This window comes from Lactuca sativa, chromosome 1, assembly GCF_002870075.4.
Source record: "Lactuca sativa cultivar Salinas chromosome 1, Lsat_Salinas_v11, whole genome shotgun sequence".
Lineage (NCBI taxonomy): Eukaryota > Viridiplantae > Streptophyta > Magnoliopsida > Asterales > Asteraceae > Lactuca > Lactuca sativa.
Window position 1 is genome coordinate 215,962,242 of NC_056623.2, and position 11,083 is coordinate 215,973,324.

Consider the following 11,083-nt stretch of genomic DNA (forward strand, 5'->3'; position numbering starts at 1 on the left):
AAGTTCTCCCTAGGAACCCTATTGAGGGATGACCTCGAACTCGGGACGTCTCCTGAAATATGAAGGGGTAGCTTCCGTTGCACCATCCGCCGTTTCCAAAAAACCAAACACGACCTTAAGGTTGTAAAAAAGAATGCTAATGCTATAAGTACCCACCTTCTTTTCCAATTACACCCCCCGATTTGATTTTTTTTGTCTTTTTTTGTTTTTTTTTTTCTATTTTGTTTTTTGTTGTTTTCAATTTTTTTTATTTTTTATTTTAATCTTATTATTATTATTATTATTATTATTATTATTATTATTATTATTATTATTATTATTATTAATTTCGATAACATATAAAATTTGGACAACATTATAAAATTCGAATGATTATATAAAACGGAACAAAAGCAAAGTTTGTATTTATTTATCATGAATATTAATTAGTTCGATATTACATTTGTGTGATGCGTTATGCATATTGAAATCATTTAATTGTATTGCATTTGTGTGGTGCGTTATGCGGATCGAAAGCATTTAATTGAGCAATTGTATACCCAGGATGCTGAATATTCTAATTTGTATATACGGAGAAGACTTGAAAAAAACATCAAGCATTGGATATGCTCATTGTAAATCAATCATTATATAATTGTTATGGTGAATTGCAATTTATCAATAGACGATAATAATATCGGTTTGTTTCTAAAATAAAAACAAACTTTGCTTTTGTTTCATTTTATATAGTCGTTCGAATTTTATAATTTCATCCGAATTTTAAAATGTTTTCCAAATTTTATATGGTTATCGAAATTTATAATAATAATAATAATAATAATAATAATAATAAAACAAAACAAAAACAAAAATGGATAGAAACAAAAAAACAAAACACAAAAAGAAAAAAAATGATGTTAAATCAAAATTATATGATTGATTAAATTGATAATGGGGGATAAAACTGATGTTTCTTTAGTTTACTTTTTGGTTGATTTGGAAGACGAGGAATGCTTGGATTTTCAAAAATGAGAGGTTTTAATTAGATTAAAAATCGGTCCAATTGTAATTCTTTAAGTTACATGTTTGGAACTCCTTACCTATTTTAGGGGTTGTTTGTTTATCTCTTAATTGTAAAATTAAGAGGCAATGTCTTAAAAATTCAGATTCAGATAGTTTGTTTAAGTCTTATTTTTTACCTCTTAAAATTAAAAATACCTCTTAATTTTTCAGAGATGGAACAAAGTCTGAATTAAAAAAAAAAAAAAAAAAAAAAAAAAAAAAAAAAAAACATGCGTTTCTTTTTTTTGCCCTAACACATAATCGCACACTCGCCTCCTCCTACGTCTTCTTCCCACGCTGCGGCTTCTTCCCCCTTCGCGTCTGCTTCCCTTCCCAGCTACATACTCCGACGAAGCCGTTGAACGACGCCGCCCAACCAAGCAACGTTGACGGCGGTGCAATCGAAGAAGGACGACGCTGTTGCACCTTCTCGCTGCTGCAAATCGATAGGTTTGTTGCTCCTTCTGAAAATCGATTGTTGTTCTTTGTTTCTTCCTTCTTTCCCCCCAAAGTCGAAAATCAAAAAATCGAAATAAGTGGTTATGTTATGCTAATCAGATTTGTTCAATCATAATCTATAGTTGATGTTATGCTTTGATTTTGATGTTTTATGCTTGATTTTGATGGTATATGATCGAATTTGAATGTGTTAAAAGGGATATGATGAAATGTTGCCGTTGAATTTTTGATGTTATGCTTTATTTTTTATACTCAAGTTTTTATGTTCAATGTTCTTCTGTGTGCTTATTAGGCTGAAATGCAGTTGCAGAAATCATATTTGTGTTTGATTTGGATGAAGCATTAAACACAAAAGAAGCCTTTGATTCATTGCAAGAATTATGAGTATTTGACATTGATGTAGAAAATGATGAAGCAGATGTCATTCATGGTGAAATGTGGACAGAAGATGAAGATCTTGATGAAAAATATTGATGTTTGATTTAGATTTGTGTTTAATTTTGATTTATGCTAAATTTGGATTTTATATGGTGTTTATATATTTTTTTAATACATATTTAAGAAATTTATTAAGTTATTTTCTAAATAAATAGTTGAATTCAATAAAAAATAAAACAATTCAGATGTCCCAACCAAACAACATGTTAAAAATTCAGCTATTAAAATTTCAGACCCTCTTAGAAATTCAGATCTCTTAAAAATTCAGAACTTAAAAATTCAGATCCTAACAAACAGCCCCTTAAACTATTTCTTGTAATTAGGCTCGAGTTTCTTGTTGTTTGTGTCTCTCTATTTTTTTCTTTTATTTTAATAATGGGAACTGATTCGTACACAACATTTTTTCTCTGTACATAAAAATTTGTGTTTTAAAGTGTTGTATTGTACAACTCTATAATGCATAAATTATTGTGTATAGCAAAAAAAACTGTTATGTACAAATAACTTTCCTTTAATAATCGTTTGACGTTAAAAAAAAAACTTAATTCGCAACTCAAAAAGAAATATCTGTGAATAATAAATTGACATATTTTATAAAGAAATAAAAATCCAACAATCTCACGTTCTTTCATGTAACATGATGACCCGTTACTTCCACTCAGAGGCAGCCTGGATCTTCTATCATCCTCTGTCACTTTCATCTCACTAATTATGTATAAACTGGTTCATATTATATTATTGTTCACTACATAAATTATTTGTTTATCTACAAATATAAATAAAATAATCATTCTCTTTGTGATAAAGATTATTTATTGAAATTTAAGAACAACAAAGTAGATCTGATCCACATAAATAAAAATTTTGTGTAAATTGTATTAAATGATTTATTCTGTTTTTTTCTTTTTGGAAATCGCAATTTATTCTTTTAAATAAACAATCGAAAAATGTCAATGTTGACATCATAGAAATAAAAAATGATTTGTAAATCAAATATTAAATATTTATTTGTTTTAATTTACTACTCAACCTAATTAACCCATAAATGTTACGTCAACATCAGGGCAGACGTAAGACGTTTATGTGGTAATTAACTGGTGTTATCTCTCAGATTTTTGGGTACAATATAAATTATTTGGAACGTTTTTCATTTTAATGTAAATTTTTCGTAATGCTATATTTATAATCCTTATTCTTATTCTAATAAAAGAATAATTTTACTCTCCTTTAACATGTGTCACCCTATTAGGCCTTTTAATTAATGAATATTTTATTCTCATTTTGTCATGTGTCACCCTATTATTTCTGTTAATTAATACATGTTACTTGTCAACCTATTAATTATCCATTTCAAATTTTAAATTTCTCACTCTAATTACATTAAACTAATAATATTAGACTAAAAATAAAAATAAAATTAATACAAATTATAAAGTGATATAGTTTCATATATTTATTTAAATTAATAATTACAATTTATATAACTAAAAAAATCTTTTAATTAATAATTTATTTAAAATAACTTATTAATAATTTTAAGTTTTTTCTATAAAAATTTGATTAATTTTATAATCTAGTTACTCTATTATAAACTAAATCATTTATATGTTACACCGACTAACTTTACAATTACCTTCACATATCAAAGCTTCTACTTTTTTTCAAAATTGTCATATTCTCTCTCTCTCTCTCTCTCTCTCTCTCTCTATATATATATATATATATATATATATATATATATATATATATATATATATATATATATATATATATATATATATATATATATATATATATATAGTCATGAGAGAAGATCTCACTTGTTTACAAGGCTTGATCTCCACCAAAACGATGGAGAAGAAAGCTTCAAGTTCTTCAATGGCAGTGACTGCGATCTGGTGCTTCGTTGCTTATGTGACAATCGCTACAATGTCTTCCTCGGCTGCATCGAAGCCTTCATTTGATGATAATTTCAGCATCATGTGGTCCGAGAATCATTTCAAAACTTCTGAAGATGGTCAGACCTGGTTTCTCTCCCTGGATAATGACACAGGTAATCATCCAACCCACTGAGTCAACCCGGTCATTTTTGTAGCAGATCAGATGGATAAATAAGTAGAAATGAAGTTGTAATTACGTATTTACGCTTTCTTATAATGGATTTGTTGTATAAAATGAAAATACAATATAGTTATTCTGCAAATATAGGAGTAATTCAAATTGGGTAATGATGATGTCATTCAAAAGCGACTGAACATGATAATCAAAGAACTTTTCTTTCCAAGAGATCTAAAGTTGAATTGCATATTTGACCTTCATTGTTCTTGAGTTGACGATAATTTGATGATAATAGCTTGAATTGTATCATTCTGCCCTTCTTTTTTCCTCCTATAATAACATTCTATCTTGAAAAGTTCTTTCCAATTATCTTGATTAAAAAAAGTTGAAAAATACAGTATTATAATTGAGTATTTTTTTTAAAAGTACAATGTTTGAAAATAACTGTTATAAAAAAAATGGATATAGTATATGAATAAATAAAACTAAAAGTACTGGTCAATAGTTTTGAACACTTTTGTTTATTAAAATCTTCCTTTTATATTTTTTTATATAAAATGATTGAAGGCAATTTATATCATAATTCTAAGATCATGTTTTCTTAGGACAATCCATATCAAATTATAATATCACCAAATGATCTTGATAACCCCAACCTAATTAAGTTCACAAGATCATATCATTAATGACCGTAAAAGTCAACTTTTTTACTTCAAATATATGTTAAAGTCAAACTCCATGCTAAAAAAAAGTCAACTTTTGTCTTATGAAATCTCTAATCCACATGAAAATTTTTATTTGTTCAAATTTTAACATTGGTTTAATGGATTTGTACGAACAGGATGTGGGTTCCAAACAAAAGAGAAATATCGATTCGGTTGGTTTAGTATGAAGCTGAAGTTGGTCGGAGGTGATTCTGCTGGAGTCGTCACCGCTTACTATGTGAGTTTTTTTTTTTCCCATCAAATTATTAATCTTTTGAGATCAAAATCAGTTATTAATATATAGTTTTAATAACAAATATTTTCTAAACAAGTCCAAAAAGGCTTTAGCATTTGTTGCTGGAAAATTAATAGTTATATTTTGTTGCATAAGAAACTTTTTGAGTTAGATTATCACAAATCTTAAAACATATCGGCTAGATTTGTCTTTTTTTTTAGTAAATTACACGAATGGTCCTTATGGTTTGGGTTAATTTGTATTTTTGGTCCCTAACTTATTTTTTTAATTTGGAAGGTCTTACTGTTTGTTTTTGTTGCCTCTAAAAAGACTATTTTATCCTTGATTTTTTTTTTTATTTAAATAAGGTGTGATAAGTAAAGTAAGGTGTGATAAGTAAAGTAAGGTAAGATTAAGAGGAGGTGGGGTTGGGTTGGGTTGGGTGTGTGTTTGTTTAAATAAATTAAAAAATCAAGGGTAAAATAGTCTTTTTATGTAAGACAGAGACCAAACTCGCAATAAAAACAATCAGTAGGGACTTTCTGAGTTAAACAAATAAGTTAGGGACCAAACATGTAAATTACTCAAAACCATAGGGACCATTCGTGTAATTTACTCTTTTTTTTTAACTACTAATATATGTAGATTAAAATAAGTTATTATTTTATAATAATATGTACATATTTATTTAAACAGATGTGTACAGAGGATGGTGCGGGGCCCACAAGAGATGAGCTGGACTTCGAGTTTTTAGGTAACCGAACCGGTGAACCATACTTGATCCAGACCAATGTTTACAAAAATGGAACCGGAAACCGGGAGATGAGGCACAAGCTTTGGTTTGACCCGACTCTTGATTACCACACTTATTCCATTTTATGGAATTCTCACCAAATCATGTAACCCTTCTTTCCACTTTAAATCATATATTACATATAATTAAGGGGTTGGTTAAAAAGACATCTTATTTTACCATATAAACACCTTAAATGATTTTTAAAATATTTTTATTGGTTGAAATTTCATTGTTTTCCGAAAAAAAAAAGTTGATTATAGATTGATTTTTTATAAAGTCAAAATTGTCATTTTTTTTTATGTCTAATTATATATGATTTTGAACAGATTTTTTGTGGATAGAGTTCCAGTAAGAGTATACAAGAACGCCGACTACGAGAACAATTTCTTCCCAAATCAGAAACCGATGTATTTGTTTTCAAGCATATGGAATGCTGATGATTGGGCAACACGAGGGGGTCTTGAGAAAACAGACTGGAAAAAGGCACCTTTTGTTTCTTCTTACAGAGATTTTACAGTCGATGGTTGTCAATGGAAAGACCCTTATCCTGATTGTGTTTCATCTACTACACAACATTGGTGGGATCAATACGAAGCATGGCATCTTACAAAAGATCAGAAGTTGGATTTTGCTTGGGTTCAAAGGAATTTAGTGATATATGATTATTGCAAAGATACTGAGAGGTTTCCTACATTGCCTGAGGAATGCTCATTGAGTCCTTGGGATTAGGGTTCGGATCTGGTCAACCATGTTTATTCAATCCGGTCTTTTTATATATCGGTTTCTTTTTGGCATTAGATGATTCCATTTTTTACGTTTATAAAATGTATTCCATTTTTGTTTTTTCATTCCTTAATATAAATATATTTTTTTGTTAAGTTTTCAAAAATTGTATGTGGGGGAGGTAACTGTCTATTTAGATTATTTTAAAATGGAAAATCTGTTGAGTTGTTTTATCATTGGTCATATAGGTAAAACTGAAAATTTTGTTAAAAAAGGAAATATATAAATGAAAATTCATAAATATAACCATATTGTTGGAAGATGGAATTCCACAAACTAATCACCTATTCTGCAATGGGTTATGAGTCTACTGTAAAATTATTTGTACGGAGTTAGGGAAAATTTGAAGCTTCTAAAATGAGAGAAAATCAAAAATAAAATAATCATTTTTAGTAAAAACAAATCTAATTGCACTTAACTGATCAATGAAAAAGGGTTGTCGGCCTTATGTTGTGTTTGACAGATTAAACTAAAAATTGACAGATTAAACTAAAATTAGTATATAAAAGTATATATGAAAAACTTGTTAACTTATGAGCTTATCAATAAGTTGTCTTGAATAGTTTTTTTTTCAATAGTTAGCTTGTAGCCTACATTAATGGTCTCACTAAATACTATATTGCAACAAGCTGGCTTATGAGCACCAAAATGATCTAAAACTGACTTCGATGAGCACCAAAATGATCTAAAAATGATCTAAAAACTGAGTTCGATGACAGAGATAAGACTTCAAAAACACCAATAAATTATTACTAGCAACCATGGAAATGGAAATCATGAGATTACAATTTTATAACTCTTGGAAACAAACATAAATATTAAAACACGACAAATAAAAGGAGCGAATATAGTAAGGGAAAATAAAGTGAAGAAAAGTGGAAACAATTAGAAAAACAAATAAATCACGACCACAAATGCCATTTAAAAACCATGAATCTTTATACGCTCTTTCTTCACTATGCCGGCCTGTTTTCACAAAAACAGAAACCCAAAAATAAATAATATGAGAAAAACAAACCGAAAATAAAAATTCATATAAAAAAATTTAATAGTTAAAAATAAAATTACTTGAACAAGGAAGGTCGAAACGTTTTTCCTCTGATCACCTTGAAGTTGGATCACCTAAATTATGTTACAATACACCTTCGTTAATTCGTTAATAAACACAAAACATGACATGACAAAGCAAAACAAATTGGACCGTGAAATTCGTTAATAAACACAGCACATGACATGACAGAACAAATCAGATTGGACTGTGATATTCGTTAATTAACACAGAACATGACAGAACAAAACAAATTGATCGTGAAATTCATTAATAAACACAGAACATGACAGAACAAAACAAATTGACCGTAAAATTCGTTAATAAACACAGCACATGACATGACAGAACAAAATAGATTGGACCGTGAAATTCGTTAATAAACACAGCACATGACATGACAGAACAAAACAGATTGGATCGTGAAATTCGTTAATAAACACAGCACATGACATGACAGAACAAAATAGATTGGACCGTGAAATTCGTTAATAAACACAGCACATGACATGACAGAACAAAACAGATTGGATCGTGAAATTCGTTAATAAACACAGCACATGACATGACAGAACAAAACAGATTGGACCGTGAAATTCGTTAATAAACATAGCACATGAAATGACAGAACAAAACAGATTGGACTGTGTGAAATGATTACCTGACCAAGCTCAGGGTCTTGAACAACTGTACCATTACAGCAGAAGTCCTTTTTAAGGTCTTTGAGAATCTTATTGTAACTAAACTCTTTTTTCAAACCTTGAACAGTTGTCAGACTTTTTCTACCATTTCTTTGTTGTATACGTATATGAACGTATTCTTTTGAACCAGCACCCGAGTCCTCAGCATTTGCCTCAGCGAATGGATCTGTCCCCAATCCAAATTCATATCAAAATATGTATATATCAAACATAACATAATCCGATTTTATTATAGATGGAAAAAAAAAAAAGTAATTTTAGACATCATAAAATAACAGAACAATAAATGCCAAATGAACTTATAAATGTTATGCCTTTGGATGAAAATAATGGAATGAGTCATTAGATTATATTCCATGATTATGTTTTGTTGGCGAATGAATTTTCTTATGTTATATGTACAATTGTAACTCTACTATATACATTAATTAGTTACAATTAGTGAATTTTAATTTATAGAATTTTAATTTATAAAAACGAGAATTAAACATAGTAAACGCTCAATGAAAACCCACATCTCTATTCTAATAAAAGAATAGGTTTAATCTCATATTGACAAGTGTCATATAATTAGAGTTCCTCATTAATGTTATACATCACCAATTATGTCATTTGTCAACCGATTAATTATCCATTTCAAATTTCAAATTTTAAATTTCTACTATAATTACATTAAATTAATTAATAATTGATTATCCATTTTAAATTTTAAATTTTAAATTTTAAATATTCCACTCTAATTATATTAAATTAATAATTGATTCTTCATTTTTAATTTCAAATTTTAAAGTTTCTCACTGTAATTATGTTAAATTCATAACATTAGATTGAAAAATAAAATAAAATTAATACAAATTATAAGGTGATATAACTTCAAATAATTATTTAAATCAACAATTATAATTTTATATAACTAAAAAATATCTTTTAAGTAATAATTTTTTTAAAATAATTGATTAATAATTTAATTTTTTAATATGAATTTTTAATTAATTTTATAACCGTGTTTCTCACGGGTTATAAACTAGTAAGATAATGGGTTATAAACTAGTAAGATTATAATATAAAATATATTTCTAAAATTTTTAAAAAGTTAAAACTGAAATTTATTTAAAAACATAAAAATTTAAATAATGTCAGTATGTCACTAAAGCAACATATATGAAAATAGCTTATAATGTATTTTTCTCATTCCATTTCAAAATTTTTCTTAAAACTTTTTTCTTAACAGGCACATAGTCATAAAACAAATAGCTTTTTCCATTCCAATGAGAGGAGCAATTCGATTCCTTCCCTAATTCGATCATACCACACAAAGTGCAAATGTCTGATGCAACAGTAAATCGGAAGAATTGCTAAAAGTTTAAGATTAGAAAGATGAGGGACAAACATACCGAAGGCAGTTGGAATCTGGACGTCGATGTCAGACATGAAACTTGAGTACTAGGATTGGAAGCAACGAACAAACAAAGCTAAAATATTCTTCTTCGTCAATCGTCAGTCAGAAAAGTGCAAACTGTAATGGAAGTTACAGTATCATCAGTTTCTGGTTGATATAACCAAAACTAAATCGCATACAAATCCATTAACAACGAATAAAGGAAAACGACCCAATAAAATAAGAAAGTCTGAAAAACAATAATCAAAGAATCACCATAACTGATCAATTTGATTCGCTGTAATAAATGGCTTATCGTCAACCGAATTTATCGTATTACAACATTAATTGCACATAGATATAAACATACCCTCAATCGGTATTCGATTCGATCGTATTAAAAAAAAAGGTAAACGATTTCATCACCAAATTGTCGAATTGAAAAAACTAAAGAGAACGCAGATCGAAAACGAATACAATGAGATCAAAGAAAAAGAAAGATCACCTGATTGGAATGATAATCAAATCTAGAGCCAGATGGATGTGTATTTGGGGGATAAGGGTGTGAGACAGATAGTTGGGACTTGAGAGTTGAGAAGCGTTATATATACGCCAAACTTTCTTAATAGCTTACGCCTGTTTTGCACGCCAAAGGCTCATTATGGTAGAGCCCACTTCACAGTTGTTACCCACTTTGTCGCAGCAAAAATTGATGTATTTTAGATTTTAGCAACGATTTTAAGTTCAACCCATATTTTCAATACAATATCGTTATTAAATCATTTTTGTCGAACTTTAACAAAAAGAATATATATCAGAAATACAACAAAAATACGAACGCGAATTAGTGGGAAATGTGTGACGTAAAGCAAACCGATAAAAGTTATTCGCTTACGAATAACTTTTGTTCTTTGCGTATACAATTTCCGGTAGATCATCGGTCTTTATTTAATAGGACTTGATAAAGATTCGCAGCCCAACTTTTTCTCTATAAGTATTAATGGTTTGCTTTTGACATACATACATTCACTCATAAAAGTTTATCGTTGAATAGTCACAACGGACATATTTCCGTCTATATAATGATTTGGAGTGTTACCACTTAAGTGTCTCTACTACTTACAATGAGATTTTTGGCTTCTTTGGAATTGTTGATCGGTTATTATGATCACAAAGTAATTGCGACATGGTTAGGCAGAAGACCATCAATCGGTATGAATTAAGGAACGACATGGTTAGGCAGAGGACCGTCAATCGGTATGGATTAAGGAACGACATACTCATGTGTTATTATATGGAATCACAATCGAAAAAGAAGTTTTGTCACTAAACTTTTCAAGATGGCAAAATTAATTTTTTTTTAAAGTTACATCCATAGATCTAAGGTTATAACATTACTATATGTAACGTTCTGATTAAAAATTTTCTTTTAAAACAAGTAA

At 28.7% G+C, this 11,083-nt stretch overlaps 2 protein-coding genes across 2 annotated transcripts; one reads left to right on the forward strand and one right to left on the reverse strand.

The window, feature by feature from the left end:
• Positions 1–3,736: 3,736 nt before the first annotated feature.
• LOC111891696 (probable xyloglucan endotransglucosylase/hydrolase protein 8) lies at positions 3,737–6,620 on the forward strand. Its single transcript, XM_023887763.3, has 4 exons — positions 3,737–3,991; positions 4,838–4,938; positions 5,632–5,834; positions 6,058–6,620. The coding sequence occupies exons 1-4, from the start codon at positions 3,742–3,744 to the stop codon at positions 6,458–6,460; spliced, it is 957 nt and encodes a 318-aa protein (XP_023743531.2). The 5' UTR covers positions 3,737–3,741; the 3' UTR covers positions 6,461–6,620.
• Positions 6,621–7,242: 622 nt separating this feature from the next.
• Positions 7,243–10,305, reverse strand: LOC111891694 (protein translation factor SUI1 homolog). The gene is made up of 5 exons (XM_023887761.3): positions 10,147–10,305; positions 9,658–9,779; positions 8,224–8,429; positions 7,583–7,636; positions 7,243–7,480 (listed from the first exon to the last, which is right to left on the reverse strand). The coding sequence occupies exons 2-5, from the start codon at positions 9,692–9,694 to the stop codon at positions 7,436–7,438; spliced, it is 342 nt and encodes a 113-aa protein (XP_023743529.1). The 5' UTR covers positions 9,695–9,779; positions 10,147–10,305; the 3' UTR covers positions 7,243–7,435.
• Positions 10,306–11,083: the final 778 nt, after the last annotated feature.

What these genes read in the sequence shown, in the direction of transcription:
- LOC111891694 (XM_023887761.3), bottom strand. Translation starts at nt 9,694, where the DNA reads ATGTCTGACATCGACGTCCAGATTCCAACTGCCTTCG. An exon ending in CCAGATTCCAACTGCCTTCG is followed by an intron (nt 8,430 to 9,657) that starts GTATGTTTGTCC and finishes GATTGGGGACAG; the next exon opens with ATCCATTCGCTGAGGCAAAT. An exon ending in AAGACCCTGAGCTTGGTCAG is followed by an intron (nt 7,637 to 8,223) that starts GTAATCATTTCA and finishes AACATAATTTAG; the next exon opens with GTGATCCAACTTCAAGGTGA.
- LOC111891696 (XM_023887763.3), top strand. Translation starts at nt 3,742, where the DNA reads ATGAGAGAAGATCTCACTTGTTTACAAGGCTTGATCTCCACCAAAACG. An exon ending in GAGTCGTCACCGCTTACTAT is followed by an intron (nt 4,939 to 5,631) that starts GTGAGTTTTTTT and finishes TTATTTAAACAG; the next exon opens with ATGTGTACAGAGGATGGTGC. An exon ending in TGGAATTCTCACCAAATCAT is followed by an intron (nt 5,835 to 6,057) that starts GTAACCCTTCTT and finishes GATTTTGAACAG; the next exon opens with ATTTTTTGTGGATAGAGTTC.